The following is a 17,857-nucleotide window of genomic DNA, read 5'->3' as shown; positions in this document are numbered from 1 at the left end:
GCCACACATTCATCCTCTCTATCCTGACATTCCTACTCTGACTAGCTCGTGGCACTGGTAGCAATCCTGACATTACTACCTTTGAGGTCCTACTTTTTAGTTTAACTCCTAGCTCCCTAAATTCAGCTTGTAGGACCTCGTCCCGTTTTTTTTACCTATATCGTTGGTGCCTATGTGCACCACGACAGCTGGCTGTTCACCCTCCCCCCCCAGAATGTCCTGCAGCCGCTCCGAGACATCCTTGACCCTTGCACCAGGGAGGCAATATACCATCCTGGAGTCTCGATTGCGTCCGCAGAACCGCCTGTCTATTCCCCTTACAATTAAGTCCCCTATCACTATAGCCCTGACATTCTTCTTCCTGCTCAGCTGCGCAGCAGAGCCAGCCACAGTGCCATGAACCTGGCTGCTGCTGCCTTCCCCTGGTGAGCCATCTCCCTCAACAGTATCCAAAGCGGTATATCTGTTTTGCAGGGAGATGACCGCAGAGGACACCTGCACTGCCTTCCTACTCTTGCTCTGTCTTTTGGTCTCCCATTTACTATCTCCCTCAGTACCTTTCACCTGCGGTGTGACCAACTCGCTAAACGTGCTATCCACGACGTCCTCAGCATCGCGGATGCTCCAAAGTGAGTCCATCCGCAGCTCCAGAGCCGTCAAGCGGTCTAACAGGAGCTGCAACTGGACACACTTCTTGCACGTGAAGGAGCCAGGGACAGTGGACGTGTCCCTGAGCTCCCACATCGCACACGAGGAGCATGACACGGGTCTGAGATCTCCTGCCATGTCTTAAACCTTCGGTTAACTTCAACAATTTCAAATTCAACAAAAAAAACAACAAAGAAAAAATAAATAAATATACCAATGAAAAGAAACAGAAAAACAGAAACACTACTTATCAGTCACTTACCAGGGATAAAAAGCACTTCCTCCCCACCCAGCTTCGAATTCCCACCTAGATTCAAATTCACAAACTCACACTTAGCTGTGTCTCACTCCTGGCTCTGTCTTCTCTGGCTCACTGGGAGAACTCACATTAAACACCTGCTACCACAGTTACAACCTGTCACAGTTCTCTGTGGGATGAATGTGAGGGGTGGCTGGTCTCAGTGTGCCAAACATGGGGGAGGGAAGGGGGGAGTGGATGGCCGTTGTGGGTGGCCTGAGCTCCCCACAATCCCCCCCCCCCCCCATCACCATCCCCACCACTGTCACCTCAGGGAATCGATGGGACCATGTGATAGAGTAGCCAGCTCGCATGCAGGGATCACCCAGGTGGATGGTGGAAAGTGTTACCCTGGACAGGTGTCAGACGTTGTCAGATGATGTGGAGCACCAGAGCTCATCTCAGAGCGGGTTGTCATCATCCTCCATCCCATGGACCAGACCCGTTGTTACTGCCAACCCAGGCCCCCATCCCGTAGTGCGGCAGGTATGTATCATGGGTGAGGTTGCATGCGGGAAGGGGGAGGGGGCCAGGTGGGGGGGAGGGGAGTTAGGGGGTTTTGGATTGGGATGAGGTGTCCGTTCTCCTGGCCAGTCCCCCCACCCACCCCAGTTGGTGAACCTGGAGGCAATCAGACATCCCATGCATGTTGGCCCTGGCGCACACATCATGCGGCCTCCTGTGCCTGCCTGGACTCCATGACGGCGTGGATACACCTGTGCACCGAGGTCTGTGAGATCCCGGACAGGTCCCCACTCGGCGCCTGGAAGGACCCCGTCGTGTAAAAGTTCAGGGCGACCGTCACCTTGACCGGTGTGAGTGTGCTGGGGTTAATGTGCATGTTCTGGGGTTAGTGTGTGTGTGCTGGGATTGGTGTGTGTTCTGGGATTGGTGTGTGTGTGCTGGGATTGGTGTGTGTGTGCTGGGATTGGTGTGTGTGCTAGGATTGGTGTGTGTGCTGGGATTGGTGTGTGGGTGCTGGGGTTAGTATGTGTGTGCTAGGGTTGGTGTGTGTGCTGGAATTGATGTGTGTGACCTGGAATTAGTGTGTGTGTGCTGGGATTCGTGTGTGTGTGCTGGGATTGGTGTGTGTGCTGGGATTGGTGTGCATGCTGGGATTGGTGTGTGTGTTGGAATTGATATGTATGCTGGAATTGGTATGTGTATGTGCTGGGATTGGTGTGTGTATGCTGGGGTTGGTGTGTGTGTGTGCTGGGATTGGCGTGTATGTGCTGGGATTGGTGTGTGTGTGCTGAGATTGGTGTGTGTGTGTGTGCTGGGATTGGTGTATATATGTGCTGGGATTGGTGTGTGTATGTGCTGGGATTGGTGTATGTGCCGGTATTGATGTGTGTGCTGGGGTTGGTGTTTTTTTTTAGAACATACAGTGCAGAAGGAGGCCATTTGGCCCATCGAGTCTGCACCAACCCACTTAAGTCCTCACTTCCACCCTATCCCTGTAACCCAATAACCCCATCTAACCTTTTTTGGTCTCTAAGGGCAATTTATCATGGCCAATCCACCTAACTGGCACGTCTTTGGACTGTTTGAGGAAACCGGAGCACCCGGAGGAAACTCACGCAGACACAGGGAGAACGTGCAGACTCCGCACAGACAGTGATCCAGCAGGGAATCGAACCTGGGGCCCTGGCACTGTGAAGCCACAGTGCTAATCACTTGTGCTACCATGCTGCCACATGTCTGCATGTGTGTGCTGCGTTTGGTGTGTGTGCTGGGATTGGTGTGTGTGTGTTGGGATTGGTGTGTGTTGGGATTGGTGTTTGTGTGTGTGCTGGGATTGGTGTGCGTGTGCTGGGATTGCTATTTGTGTGTGTGTGTGCGCTGGGATTGGTGTGTATGTGCTGGGATTGCTGTTTGTGTGTGTGTGCTGGGATTGGTGTGTGTCTGCTGGAATTGCTGTTTGTGTGTGAGAGTGTGCTGGGATTGGTGTGTGTGCTGGGCTTGTTGTTTGTGTGTGTGGGCTGGGATTGCTGTTTGTGTGTGTGCTGGGATTGGTGTGTGTCTGCTGGGATTGCTGTTTGTGTGTGCAGGGATTGGTGTGTGTTGGGATTGGTGTTTGTGTGTGTGCTGGGATTGATGTGTATGTGCTGGGATTGCTGTTTGTGTGTGTGCTGGGATTGGTGTGTGTCTGCTGGAATTGCTGTTTGTGTGTGAGTGCTGGGATTGTTTGTGTGTGTGGGCTGGGATTGCTGTGTGTGCTGGGATTGCTGTTTGTGTGTGCTGGGATTGTTGTGTGTGTGCTGGGATTGCTGTTTGTGTGTGTGTGCAGGGATTGGTGTGTGTGCTGGGATTGCTTTGCGTGTGTGTGGGCTGGGATTGCTGTTTGTATGTGTGCTGGGATTGCTGTTTGTGTGTGTGTGCTGGGGTCAGGACACTCTGCCTTGCTGTATTTAATGATCTGCTGTGGTTGTGTGCAGCTGCCGTGTGTCCTGGGAAGTTATTGCAATCAGACAGAGGGGTAGGGCCGGTGGTCCAGTCTTCCCCCTGACACAGGATACAGGAGCCGGCCTCAAGCTGCTGGAGAGCTGGGATGCTCCGCTGGTTTGGAGCAAGTGACGCTTCCAACCAGGCAGAGACTCCGGAATGAAGACTCTGAGACAGGCTGCCGCAGACACACTGAGCCGCTTAGGTGAGCAATGCATCGACAGACTGCACTGAATCTGAGCCCGTCCCTGGTTGCACTTGCCCGGCCTTTGCATTTAAAGCCCAGCTTCACCTCCAACACGGATTGTCCCAGCTCTCAGACATCAAATTGGCAGCACCGGATAACAAACTGATCACTGTTAATCCTTCGAGGTCAAGGACAGATTGATCTTTCCCTCCGTGTGCGTTGGGAGGAGATGGTTTTCCACAAGAGGGGGAGATGGGGTGGGGGCGGGCAGGGTCGGGGAATTAATGCAGCAAGGACCACATTTGCATTTTCAACCTGGAGAGCCAGCTCAGGATGAGATCTCTGTGAGTTGAGCCCAGTGGCGGACTGTAACACATTCCTGCTCCTGATATGCATTCCCAATCGCCCAAACACAGGAATTGTGTGTCCTTGTATCTGAATCTGTCTGTGTGTGTTTGCGTTTCTGTGTATATGATTGTGTCTGTATCTGTGTGTGTGTGTGTCTGTGGCCACGTTTTTGTGTGTATTGAAGTGTGTGTGTACTAGTGTGCGCATTTGTGTGTCTGCGTGCATGTGGGTCTGTGCGTGTGGCTGTGTGTGTGCATGTCTGTGTGCGCGCCTGTGTGTGTATGTTTATGAGTGTGCGCCTGTGTATGTGCACCTGTGTGTGCCTCTGTGTATGTGCTTGTGTATGTGCCTGAGTGTGTGTGCCTGCTTGTCTGTGTGTATGTGTGCTTGGGTGTGTGTATGTGTGTGCCTGTGTGTGTGTATGTGTCTGTGCCTGTGTGCACGTGCATGTGCCTGTGTTTGTGTGTGTGTGTGTATATATGCCTGTGTGTGCTTTTGTGTGCATGTCTATGTGTGTGTGCATGTGTGTCTGCACATGTATATGCATGTGTGCCTGTGTGCGGATGTCTGTGTATGCACATGTGTGCTTGCCTGTGTGTTTGTGCCTGTGTCTGCATCTGTGTGTGCCTGTGTGCAGCTGTGTCTGTGTGGATGTCTGTGTGCGTGTGTTTCTGTCTGTGGGTGTGTACGTATCTGTGGGTGTGTGCCTGTGTGTGTTTATGTCTGTGTGTGTCTGTGCCTGTGTCCAGGGTGGAGGGGGGCTGGGTAGCAGTGAAGAATATATCAACAGAAGTATGGATCTCTGAAGGTGGGAGGGCAGGTTAATAGGGTGGTGAAAAAGGCAAATGGGGCACTTGCCTTTATCAATCGAGGCATAGATTACAAAAGCAGGGAGGTAATTTTGGAATTGTATGCAAGTTTGGTTAGGCCACAGCTGGAATACAGTGTGCAACTCTGGTTGCCACATTATAGGAAGGATGTGATTGCACTGGAGTGGGTGCAGGGGCGATTCACCAGGATGTTGCCTGAGATGGAACATTTAAGTTATGAAGAGACGTTGGATAGGCTTGGCTTGTTTTTGCTGGAGCAGAAAAAAATGAGGAGTGACCTGATCGAGGTGTATAAGATTATGAAGGGCTTGGACAGGGTGGATAGGGAGCAGCTGTTCCCATTAGTTAAAAGATCAGTTGCGAGAGGACACAAAGAACAAAAGAACAAAGAACAAAGAAATGTACAGCACAGGAACAGGCCCTTTGGCCCTCCAAGCCCGTGCCGACCATGCTGCCCGACTAAACTACAATCTTCTACACTTCCTGGGTCCGTATCCCTCTATTCCCATCCTATTCATGTATTTGTTAAGATGCCCCTTAAATGTCACTATTGTCCCTGCTTCCACCACCTCCTCCGGTAGCGAGTTCCAGGCACCCACTACCCTCTGCGTAAAAAACTTGCCTCGTACATCTACTCTAAACCTTGCCCTTATCACCTTAAACCTATGCCCCCTAGTAATTGACCCCTCTACCCTGGGGAAAAGCCTCTGACAATCCACTCTGTCTATGCCCCTCATAATTTTGTATACCTCTATCAGGTCTCCCCTCAACCTCCTTCGTTCCAGTGAGAACAAACCGAGTTTATTCAACCGCTCCTCATAGCTAATGCCCTCCATACCAGGCAACATTCTGGTAAATCTCTTCTGCACCCTCTCTAAAGCCTCCACATCCTTCTGGTAGTGTGGCGACCAGAATTGAACACTATACTCCAAGTGTGTGCCTGTGTCCAGGGTGGAGGGGGGCTGGGTAGCAGTGAAGAGGATGAAATACATGAATAGGATGGGAATAGAGGGATACGGACCCAGTGAACCTAACTAAGGTTCTATACAGCTGCAACATGACTTGCCAATTCTTATACTCAATGCCCCGGCCAATGAAGGCAAGCATGCCGTATGCCTTCTTGACTACCTTCTCCACCTGTGTTGCCCCTTTCAATGACCTGTGGACCTGTACTCCTAGATCTCTTTGACTTTCAATACTCTTGAGGGTTCTACCATTCACTGTATATTCCCTACCTGCATTAGACCTTCCAAAATGCATTACCTCACATTTGTCCGGATTAAACTCCATCTGCCATCTCTCCGCCCAAGTCTCCAAACAATCTAAATCCTGCTGTATCCTCCGACAGTCCTCATCGCTATCCGCAAGTTCAAGATGAGGGGCAGGAAGTTTAGGGGGGATTTGAGGAAATATTTTTTTACCCAGAGGATGGTGTTGGCCTGGAATGCACTGCCTGGGAGGGTAGTAGAGGCAGGTTGCCTCACATCCTTTAAAATGTACCTGGATGAGCACTTGGCACGTCATAACATTCAAGGCTATGGGCCAAGTGCTGGCAAATGGGATTAGGGAGGCAGGTCAGGTGTTTTACATGCATTGGTGCAGCAGCAAAGGGCCGAAGGGTCACTTCTGTGCAGTATTATTCTGTGTATCTGTGTGATTCTGTGATGGCATTAAAACCCAACTTAACGTCCTTTCGGGAAATAAATATGCCATCCTTACCTGGTCTGGCCTACTTGTGACTCCAGACCCACAGTTTGAGTCTTAACTGCCCCTCTGAAAAGGCTGAGCCACTCAGTCATGTCAAAACCATTGATATTGGTTCTGGGTGGGGACCGTTCACTTTCTCGGAGCAGCTGGTGAGGGGCAGTAAATAAATGCCTCCCTCATCTGTGCATTCAAATCCCTCTTTTACAAAGAGGAGTTTTCATGTGGTCACTCCGAGCTTGCTGGAGTCAGTTCATTTTGCTATTTGGGTTTATAATCTGTGGCTATCTGCTTTTACCCAACTCAGGGTGCTCAGCAGGCTTTGGCCCAGGGAACCAGCAGCTGAGCATATTATAGTCAGCAGGTAAACTGGTCAATGCTGGGATGCAACATAGGAACATAAGACCATTCAGCCCCTCAAGCCTGATCCAATTAGGTCATGTTTGATATTTTATCTCCATGTTTCTGACTCCCCTAATACCATGGCCTAAAAGCTCTGAAATTTTCACTGGACCCCAAGCCTAAGTCGCTTTTTAGGGGGAGAGAGTTACAGACTTTCACATTCCTTTGTGCATTCTGGACATCACCCCTGAATGGGCAGGCTCGAATTTGAAAGTTCTACCCTCTTGTTCCAGACTTACCCCCCCTTCCCCCCAACCCCTAAACCAGAGGGGATAGTCTCTCCCTCTCCGCCCCATCAAATCCATTAATCAGCTTAAACACCTCAATTCGATCACTCCTCAATGTTCTATATTGCGGCAAATACAAGCCTAGTTTATGCGATCTGTTCTTGTAAATTAGTCCTGGGGTCATTATGGCAAATATTACCCCTACAGAAGCCAACATATTCTGCCTGAGGTACAGAGCTCAGAACTAAAAGCCTTGACCAGGCCCAGCCATCCTCCAGTGCTTTTCCCGTGCTGGTCCCAAGCTCCATCAAGAGTTGACTTGGCTCAGTTCTCGAGAGAAGATGGGTGACTGTAGCCCCCTTAAGGGGGCTTTGGGCAACTTGAGGTCATGGGTACATAAGCCACAGGGGCAAGATCAAGCCATCCAGACACTTGATAAGATCACGACAATTCAATAAGATCATGGCCAATCGGACTGTGGCCTTAACACCTCCCTTGCCTGCCCCCACCCCACCCCCAAATCCTTTGCCCACTTGTCAATCAGAAATCTGTCCAACTCAGCCTCCAGGATGTTCAGTGACACTGTCCCCCACTGAATTCCAAACATTTATGCTCCTCTGAGAGAAGAAATATGTATTAAATGAAAGGCCCTTTATTTTGAGATGGTGCCCCTCTCGATTCCCCCATGAGGGGTATATGCATTGAGTGCAGTCGTGTCTAGTTGGGTTGTTGGTTGGACACTCCCCTCTCTATATGTCTCATGATTTTGTACACTCCCCGCCCCCCCTTCTCTGCTCCAAGGAAAACAACCCCAGCCTATCCAGCCTCTCTTCATAGCTGAAATGCTCCAGGAGCACCTAATTATTATTTTTTTCCAATTAAGGGGCAATTTAGCGTGGCCAACCTACTTAACCTGCACATCTTTGGGTTGTGGGGGTGAAACTCATGCAGACACGGGTGACTGTGCAAACTCCACATAGACAGTGACTCAGGGCTGGAATTGAACCCGGGTCCTCAGCGCCGTAGGCAGCAGTGCTAACCATTGCACCACCGTGCTGCCCAGAGTTCTACTGTGACGAATGTGGGAATTTGAGATGTATTGGGCTGGATTTAGGGCCATGCTAAATTGTCCCTTAATTGGAAAAAAATATAATTGGGTACTCTAAATTTATAAAACAAAAGCGAATTGAAAGCTGAGATGGTTTGTGTTTTGAGTGGGAATAAAGATAGCAGTTAAGGGTTATTGTGTCACTATATTGATTATCTTTGTTTAAGAGGTAATTGTAAGTTATTGTCTTGAGTGATGTTAAAGATATTTCAATACTGTGTTTGTAATAAAGTTTGTTTTAATATACCATATCGCTATTTTGCATGAATTTTACCTAGCATGAGGTATCCTTTTCTCACAGTCTTACAAAATTAGAATAAAATATTGGAGTTTCTGTCCAGTATCCTAGCCACTGTTGGGATCTGGTCTGAGGTTATAATACTGCTATTCATTGTGTATTCCCTTGCATTGTTAGTCCTCCCAAAATGCATCACCTCTCACTTTTCAGGGTTACATTCCATTTACCGCTGTTCTGCCCACTTATATCGTCCTGTAATCTAAGTCTTTCCTCCTCACTATTTACCACACCACCAATTTTCATGTCATTTGCAAACATACTGATCATAATACCCCCCACATTCACATCTAGATAATTAATGTACACTGCAAACAACAAGGAACCCAGCATCGACGATCCCTGTGGAACACCACTGGACACAGGTTTCCATTCATAAAAATAACCTTGGACCATCACCCTCTGCCTCCTGCCACTAAGCCAATTTTGGATTCGATTTGTCAAATTGCCATGGATCCCACAGGCTCTTACCTTCTTGAGCAGTCTCCCATGCGGGACCTTGTCAAAAACCTTACTGAAGGTCATGTAAACTACATCAACTGGAGTAGTCACATCTCACACCTAGTCAGCTCCTCAAAAAATTAAATCAAATTTGTTAGACATGACCTTCCTTTGACAGAGCCATGCTGACTATCCTTGATTAATCCTTGCCTTTCCAAGTGGGGATTAATTCTGTGCCTCAGAATTGTTTCCAATAATTTCCCTACCACTGATGTTAGACTCACTGGCCTATAATTACCTTGTTTTTCCCTACTTCCCTTCTTGAATAATGGTACCACATTTGCTGTTCCCCAGTCCTCTGGCACCTCTCCTGTGGCCAGAGAGGATTTGAAAATTAACATCAGAGCCCTTGCAATCTCCTCCCTTACGTCACTCAGCAGCCTAGGATACATCTCATCTGGGCCTGGGCGTTTATTCACTTTTAAGCCTATTAGAACCGTAAATGTCTCCTCCCTCTCTGTGCTAATCAGTTCATTTATATCAAAGTCCTCCTCTCTCCTTTTGATACAACATTGTCCTTCTCCATAGTGAACACACATGCAAAATACTCATTTAATACCTCACCTACATCATTTGGCTCCATACACTGGTTGCCACTTTGGTCCCTAATAGGCCCTACTCTTTGCCTGATTATCCTCTTGCTCTTAATATACTTATAAAACACTTTGGAATTTTCCTTTATTTTTTCTGCCAGTGTTTTTTCATGCTCCCTCTTCACTCTCCTAATTTATTTTTTAAGTACACCCATGCACTTTCTATACTCCTCTAGGTTTTCACTGTTTTGAGCCCCCTGTATGAGTCATAAGCCTCCCTTTTTCCCTTATCCAATCCTGTATATCCCTTGACACCCAGGGTTCTCTGGACTTGTTGGTCTCATCCTTTACCTTTATGGGAACATGTTGGCATTGTACTCACTCTCCGTTTTGAATTACTCCTCCTGGATCTTCCTGCAAGTAGCTGCTCCCAGTCAACTTTGGCCAGATCCTGTCTTATCTTATTAAAATCAGCCTTCCCCCTAATTCAGAAGCTTTATTTCCGGTCCATCTTTGTCCTTTTCCATAATTACCCTAAATCTCACTGAGGTATGATCACTATTACTGAAATGCTCCCCCATTGACACTTCTACCATCTGCCTGGCTTCATTCCCTAAAAGTAGGTCCTCTCTCTTGTAGAACTTTCTAAATGCTGGCTCAAAAGGCTCTCCTGGATGCACTTCAAGAATTCCAGCCCCTCTAATAATTCTACAATTTGCTTATCCCAATTAATATTGGGGAAGTTGAAATCCCCTACTATTATTACCCTATTGTTTTTACACTTCTTGAGATTTTCTCACATATCTGCTCTTCTATCTCTCCCTGACTGTTTGGAAACCTATAGTGCACTCCCAGCAATGTGATTACCCCTTTTCTGTCTTTAAGTTCTTCCCATATGGCCTAATTTGAGGAATCTTCTAAGATATCATCCCTCCTTACTGCAGTAATCAACTCCTTGATCAATATTGCAACAGCATCTCCTCTTTTACATCCCCCCTACCTCGCCTGAATATTCTATACCCCAGAATATGAAAAATGAAATGAAATGAAAATTGCTTATTGTCACAAGTAGGCTTCAAATGAAGTTACTGTGAAAAGCCCCTAGTCGCCACATTCCGGCGCCTTTTCGGGGAGGCTGGTATGGGAATTGAACCATGCTGCTGGCCTGCCTTAAAAGCCAGCTATTTAGCCCAGTGCTAAACCAGCCCCTATATTATGCTGTCAGTTCTGCCCCTCCCTCAAACATGTCTCTGTGATAGCAATAATATTATACTCCCATGTGTTAATCAGTGCCCTAATACATCTGCCTTGCCCATAAGGCCCCTTGCATTAAAATAAATGCCAACCAGCCTTGCCATATTCTTGCCATATATATTGACAAAGAGTCATCCAGACTCGAAACATTAGCTCCATTCTCTCGACAGATACTGTCAGACCTGCTGAGATTGTTCAGCATTTTCTGTTTTTGTTGCGTTATTTCCTTGTGTCTTAACACGTTTATCTTTGCTCTGCCTTCTAGGCTGACTTGATCACTTTCCCATCTCCTGGACCCCAAGCTCTAGAATTCTCTCCCTAATCCTCTCCACCTCCATCCTTTTTTTAAAACCCACATCTTTGACCAAGTTTTTGATCATCTGACCTGACCCGAGTAGTCCCTCTGGATTGGAAAATTGCACATGTCACTCCACTTTTTAAGAAAGGTGAAAGGGGAAACCAAGGAATCACAGACCAGTTAGCCTAACATCTGTGGTGGGCAAATTGCTGGAGTTTATAATCAGGGATGGGGTAACTGAATACCTCAAAACATTTTGGTCAATCAGGGAGTGCCAGCATAGATTTGTGAAGGGAAGGTCATGCCTGACTAATCTTTTTTTTTTCTTTTTTAAATAAATTTAGAGTACCCCATTCATTTTTTCCAATTAGTATGGCCAATCCACCAATCCTGCACATCTTTGGGTTGTAGGGGCAAAACCCACGCAAACATGGGGAGAATGTGCAATCCCCACACGGACAGTGGCCCAGAGCCGTGATCGAACCTGGGACCTCAGCGGCGTGAGGCAGCAGTGCTAACTACTTTGTCACCGTGCTGCCCCTCATGCCTAACTAATCTTATTGAATTTTCTGAAGTGCCTGACGGAGGTAGTGGACAGGAGAATGCCTCTGGATGTTATTTATATGGACTTCCAGAAGGCATTTGATAAAGCCTCACCGAAGAGACTGTTAACTAAGTTGGAAGCCCATGGAGTTGAGGGCAAATTATTAATATGATTAGGAAATTGGTTGAGTGGCAGCGAGAGAGAGTGGGGATAATGGGTAATTATTCTAATTGGCAGGAGGAGACTCGTGGTGTACCACAGAGATCTGTGTTGGGGATGGCACAGTAGAACTGTGGTTAGAACTGTTGCTTCACAGCGCCAGGGACCCGGGTTCGATTCCCGCTTGGGTCACTGTGTGGAGTCTGCATGTTCTCCCCGTGTCTGCGTGGGTTTCCTCCGGGTGCTCCGGTTTCCCCCCACAAGTCCTGAAAGACGTGCTTGTTCGGTGAATTGGACATTCTGAATTCTCCCTCAGTGTACTCGAGCATGTGCAGTAGTGTGGTGTCTAGGGGCTTTTCACAGTAACTTCATTGCAGTGTTAATGTAAGCCTACTTGTGTCACTAATAAAAATATTATTAAAGACTTATTCCCATTATTCATTAATGACTTGGATGATGGCATAGAAAGTCATATATCTAAATCTGCAGATGATACAAAGTTAGATGGCATTGTAGACAGATCAGCTGATAGCATAAAATTGCATGAAGATATTGACAGACTGGGTGAATGGGCAAAATTGTGGCAGATGGAACTCAAAGTAAGCAAGTGTGAGGTTATCCATTTTGGACCAAAAATGGATAGAGCAGGGTACTTTCTAAATGGAAACAGGTGAAGGATGCCCAGAGAGAAATTACACAAATTAGGCACGTTTTCACTAGAATTTAGAAGATTAAGGGGTGATCTGATCAAAGTATTCAAGATATTAACAGAAATAGACAGGGTAGATAAAGGTAAACTATTCCCACTCTTTGGAGATTCTAAAACTAGAGGGCTTGTTTTACAAATTAGGTCCAGACCGTTCAGGAGAGATGTCAGGAAACACTTCCTCATGCAAAAGGTGGCAGAAGTTTGGAACTCTCTCCCACAAACAGCAGTTGGAGCTGGAACAGTTGTTAATTTTAAATCTGAGATAGATTTTTGTTGAGCAAAGATATTAAGGGATATGGGCCAAAGGCAGGTGTTTGGGTTAGGCCACAGATCAGCCATGATCTCATTGAATAGCGGGACAGGCTGGAGGGGCTGAATGGCCTACTCCTGTTCCTATGTTCCTTTATCCTCCTCATGCGACTCAATGTTGAATTTTGCTGCACAATGCTCTTGTGAATTGGTTTGGGAAGTATTATTACGTTAATGGAACCATATAAATGCAAGCTGTGTTATAATTATCAACCTCTTTTCCAGATATGGGCAGCACGGCAGTACAGTTAGCTCTGCTGCCTCACAGCGTCAGAGACCCCGAGATCGATTCCGATCTCCAGTGACTGTCTGTGTGGAGTCTGCACGTTCTCCCCGTGTCTGCGTGGGTTTCCTCTGGGTGCTCCGGTTTCCTCCCACAATCCTAAAATATGCAGGTTGGGTGGGGCAACAGGATTGCGGTGGATAGGGTGGGGGAGTGGGCCTAGATAGGCTGCTCTTTGGGAGGGTTGGTGCAGACTCAATGGCCCAATTGGCCTCCTCCTACACTGTAGGGATTCTATGTTGGGGGATGGGTGGCAAAGTTCTCGCATTTTCTGCTCTTATTTCTGATTTCTGTTTTTCCTTGTTCTATAATATCTTCAATAAGTATTCAGACTACTCAGTTTGTTATTTATTTTTAACAGGTCTCACACACCGACACCCTGGATATAAAGAGGTAAAAGGTTCTGCTGCTCAGTGAGAGTGAGGTTGATTCATTCACTTTGAGTGGATTGTTTTTAGGTTATAGATGTCACTGTCAGGCATACAGGCCTTTATTGTCCATGTCTAAAGCAATCCAGGAGTTTGAGAGTGCTGCATGCGTTGAGCCGGAGTCTGTTGGGGATGCGAGGGAGTTTCAGATGAAGTGGGTAGGACAGACCCTTCACTGGGCCCTGTCACTTCCACCCACAGGAGTCCAACTCTAAGCCTCAGCTCCACTGGGCTTTAACTCCACCCCTTTTGCTCCAGCTCCCTCCGTCCCTGTCCCGCCCTCCGCTATAGTTCCCACCTTCTGCTAAAGCTCCTCCCCTTTACTCCAGCACCTCCCCTTCTTTTCCAGCTCCTCCCCCACCCTATCATTCACCCCAGAGCTGGGGCGCCTCCCTTTTGTCCTCTGGCTGCTCCCCCGGGTTTCACTCCTCCCTCTCTATGCTTCAGTCCTTCTGCTTGGGACCTACCTTGTCTCTCATTGAGGGATGGCTCTAACCCCAGGGCAATAGATGCTCCCAATTTGCGAAATAATCCCTGCCTATGGGATTTGGGCAGTAGCTCCTCCGCTGGGCTCCAGCTCCACCCCTACCCTCAATCAATAGTTCTCCCCTTCTGGTGTCAAGCTCTGCCCCACTAAGTCAATATCTCCTCCCCCTCTGGTGTCAAGCTCCGCCCCACTCAGGCAATAGCTCTGCCATCTCTGAGCTGAATTCCCCAGCTCCTACTCTTCCTTCTCTGAGCTCTATATCCACCCCCCCCACAGTCAATAGCCCCTCCTCTGGTGTGCTCTAGATCCACACACCAGTCAATAATTCCTCCCCCTCTGGTGTCAAGCTCCACCCCCCAATCAATAGCTCCTCCGCTCTGGCATCTTATTAGCGTGGCTCCATACTCATGGGGTGATCCCAGCTTGTTTCCCCACTCCATTCTTTCCCTTTGCTGCTCTCTTGCATTCTTCTCATTCTGAATTACTCACTCTGCACTTTCCCAATACAGCCAATCTCCTCTTGTCTTGTCTACGTTTCAATTTTGCAAAAGACTTCCAGGCACCTCCTTGGACATTCCCACTTTGCTCACTGTTCCTGACAGGTTGCCAGCTCTGGGAAATGCTGGGCTCACTGCTCGTTCTGGTGAGGAGTTGCCTGCCTCCTGACTAGAGCCTTGTTGTGACGAGTCATGAGACTCTAGCCCTGTGACTGAACAGTAATTTGTTTGAAGTCTCGCTGAGGGAGGGCTGTGCAGTCAGGGATAGAATGTCCAAGTGGAGAACATGGGGAAGAATCTGTTGCTGTTCAGGATCTGAGTCCAGTCTGGCAAGCGTTCGGAATGGAAGGGAAGCTTCTTTTGAGGTAATTCCGGTATGAAAGCTGAGGACAAAGCGATTCACTGGCAATGAGTAGTTGAGGCAAGTGGTATTGATGCGTTAAAGGAGAAAACAGAAATGTGGGAGCGGGAAAAAAATAATAATCTTTATTGTCACCAGTAGGCTTACATTAACACTGCAATGATGTTACTGTGAAAATCCCCCAGTCGCCACATTCCGGCGCCTGTTCAGGAACACTGAGGGAGAATTCAGAATGTCCAAATTACCTAACAGTACGTCTGTGGGACTTGTGGGAGGAAACCGGAGCACCCGGAGGAAACCCACGCAGACACGGGGAGAACGTGCAGACTCCGCACAGACAGTGACCCAAGCTGGGAATCAAACCTGGGACCCTGGAGCTATAAAGCAACAGTGCTAACCACTGTGCTACCCTGCCACCCATGTAGTGAGTTACATTGATTGAGGTAGATGAGCGAGGATGGAGAAGAGATTCTAGTGGACTGGTTGGACCACATTGCTGTTTCTGAGCTGTATGTCTGTAATTTTAAGTAAAAGGTTCCATGGCAGAGGTGCATTGTAACCTTTACCTTGGAGACAATGTGGTGATGCCCATGCTCAGGCCATCCTGAGGTTGCAGTGTGACAGAAACTCTAACCTCACGAGAAGGAAGTCTCAACACACAGAGGAGGCAACAAAGAGGAGCTAAAGACTCAGCGAAGAAACAAAATTCAGAATCACCAAGCATTATTGGCCTACATTTTAATCTTCAGATTGAATCACTGTCACGCAATGCCATTTTGGGAATCAACCCCAGGGTTTGTTAAGTTTGATTTGAATGTTATTTATCATCCTACTGCATCAGGAGGTCGCTGCAAGCTGAGAGAGTGTTCTCAAACAGAAGCTGGACAACGGGATGTTGTGTGTTAGAAAGGGCCAGGTTCCGATTGGGGTATCTATACATAAAATTGGACATTCTGAATTCTCCCTCCGTATACCTGAACAGGTGCTGGAGTGTGGCGACAAGGGGATTTTCACAGTAACTTCATTGCCGTGTTAATGTAAGCCTACTTGTCACAATAATAAAGATTATTATTAGAAACTTGTTTAGATGCTTATTAGTGGTCCAGGTTATTGCAAGTAATTTTAGCCCTGGCCAACATGGTGCTGGCAGCAGGAACTGAAAGAATCCACCTCAATGAATGGGAGCTGGCATAACCTCACCCTATTTTTTTTATAAATTTAGAGTACCCAATTCATTTTTTTTCCCAATTAAGGGCCAATTTACCGTGGCCAATCCACCTACCCTGCACATCTTTGGGTTGTGGGGGCGAAACCCATGCAAACACAGCGAGAAAGTGCAAACTCCACACGGACAGTGACCCAGAGCCGGGATCGAACCTGGGACCTCGGCGCCGTGAGGCAGCAGTACTACTCACTGCGCCACTGTGCTGCCCTCTAACCCCACCCCTGACGTTGGGCTCCTCCCATAACTCATCCCGAACAACCTGCCCGTCTAATAACCTCAACCCTAACAATAGGCTCCTTCCACAACCCCATCCTAACAACAGAGCCCTCCCATAATCCCACCCTTAACAGGCCCCTCCCATAACTCCACCCTTAACAACACGTCCCTGCTAAACACTCACCCCTAACAGGCTGCTCCATAGTCCCACCTCTAACATTAGGTGCTTCCCATAGCTCCACCCCTAACAGGCCCATCCAACAATCCTGCTCCTGACAATACGCCCCTCCGATAATCCTACTGTTAGCTGTCTGTGTGGAATTTGCACTTTCTCCCAGTGTCTGCGTGGGTTTCATTCAGGTGCTCCAGTTTCGTCCCACAATCCAATGATGTACTGGTTAGGTGAATTGCCATGCTCAATTGCCCTTTAGTGTCCAGAGGTGTTCAGGTTAGGTAGGGTTACGGAGATAGTGGGGAGGGGGGTGGGCCTAGGTAGGTTGCTCTCACGGAGGGTCGGTGCAGACTCAATGGGCTGAATGGCCTCCTTCTACACTAGGGATTCTATGATTCTAACAACACGTCCCGCCCACAATTCCACTCCTAACAACAGGCCACCCCAAACTACTGAACATGGAACTACCCCACCCTAACAACAGGCTCCACCCATAGTTCTGCCCCACACAATGGGAGCTGGGATAGTGCCGCACCCAACAACAATCCACTCCTATAACCCTGCCCCACTTTGGGAGCTCAGATCACCCTCCCCCCCCCACCTAACAACAGGTCCCCCCTATTACCAGACCCCTATCAACATTCCTTCCCACACACAGGCTCCTCCCACATTATTGGACCTGGGATAGCCTCATCCCTTAACACAGGCTCCTCCCATGACCACATCCCTAGCAACATGCTCTGCCTCTAACAACAGGCCCTGCCCTGAACAACATGCCCTTCTGCACATTTGGAGCTGGGATCGCCCTGCCCCTAGCAACAGGTCTCTCCCATCACTCCACCCTTAACAACAAGCCCCTCGCATAACCGCACCAAATAACGGGCCTCTCCCACATTTTAGGAGTTGGGATAAACCCCATCCCTGACAGCAGGCCCCTCCCAAATTCTGGGACCTGGGATAGCCCTGGCTTTCTCTCCTCCTGGACGATGCGCTGAAGTCCCTTGAATGGGGCTTCAACCCACAACCTTCTAATTCTGGGTAAGAGTGATACCCACCGAGCCCAGCTGTAGGGGCAGGAAAGGTTTGAATATCACTGGAGATCACATGGCAAAGCAAAGGGACCAGGGGAGAGGACCAGTAAGCAATTGGAGCCCGAGCATTTTCACAGCGATGGTGATTATTCGGCGTATAACCCAGCACTGTCTCGATAAGAACGTTGTTTTCTCTTTTTCCAGCTGACTGAGGTTGCCGAGTCACCGAGAAGTCCGTTTGTCTGCGAGCCCCGCCTGTACCACACACTGCAGGCCCGAAAACCCAGCGGGCACAGGAGTCGCAGCAACAGCATTCCGATAGGGTGCAAGAACTACACCCAGGGTCACCAATGGGTAC

General features: G+C 48.3%; 1 protein-coding gene across 2 annotated transcripts in view; it reads left to right on the top strand.

Moving 5' to 3' along the window:
• The first annotated feature begins 3,281 nt into the window (after positions 1–3,281).
• Positions 3,282–17,857, top strand: part of cdk15 (cyclin-dependent kinase 15) — a 152,861-nt gene continuing 138,285 nt past the window's right edge. For both annotated transcript variants that reach the window (XM_072481644.1, XM_072481638.1), the window contains exons 1-3: positions 3,282–3,596; positions 13,444–13,475; positions 17,704–17,853. In XM_072481644.1, coding sequence (XP_072337745.1) covers positions 3,551–3,596; positions 13,444–13,475; positions 17,704–17,853 — 228 coding nt within the window. In that variant the 5' untranslated portion in view covers positions 3,282–3,550. The remainder of the gene's footprint in view (positions 3,597–13,443; positions 13,476–17,703; positions 17,854–17,857) is intronic.

This window comes from Scyliorhinus torazame, chromosome 2, assembly GCF_047496885.1.
Source record: "Scyliorhinus torazame isolate Kashiwa2021f chromosome 2, sScyTor2.1, whole genome shotgun sequence".
Taxonomy (NCBI): Eukaryota; Metazoa; Chordata; class Chondrichthyes; order Carcharhiniformes; family Scyliorhinidae; genus Scyliorhinus; species Scyliorhinus torazame.
The sequence above is the reverse complement of the archived record's forward strand: the minus strand, read 5'-3'. Positions and strand labels throughout refer to the sequence as shown.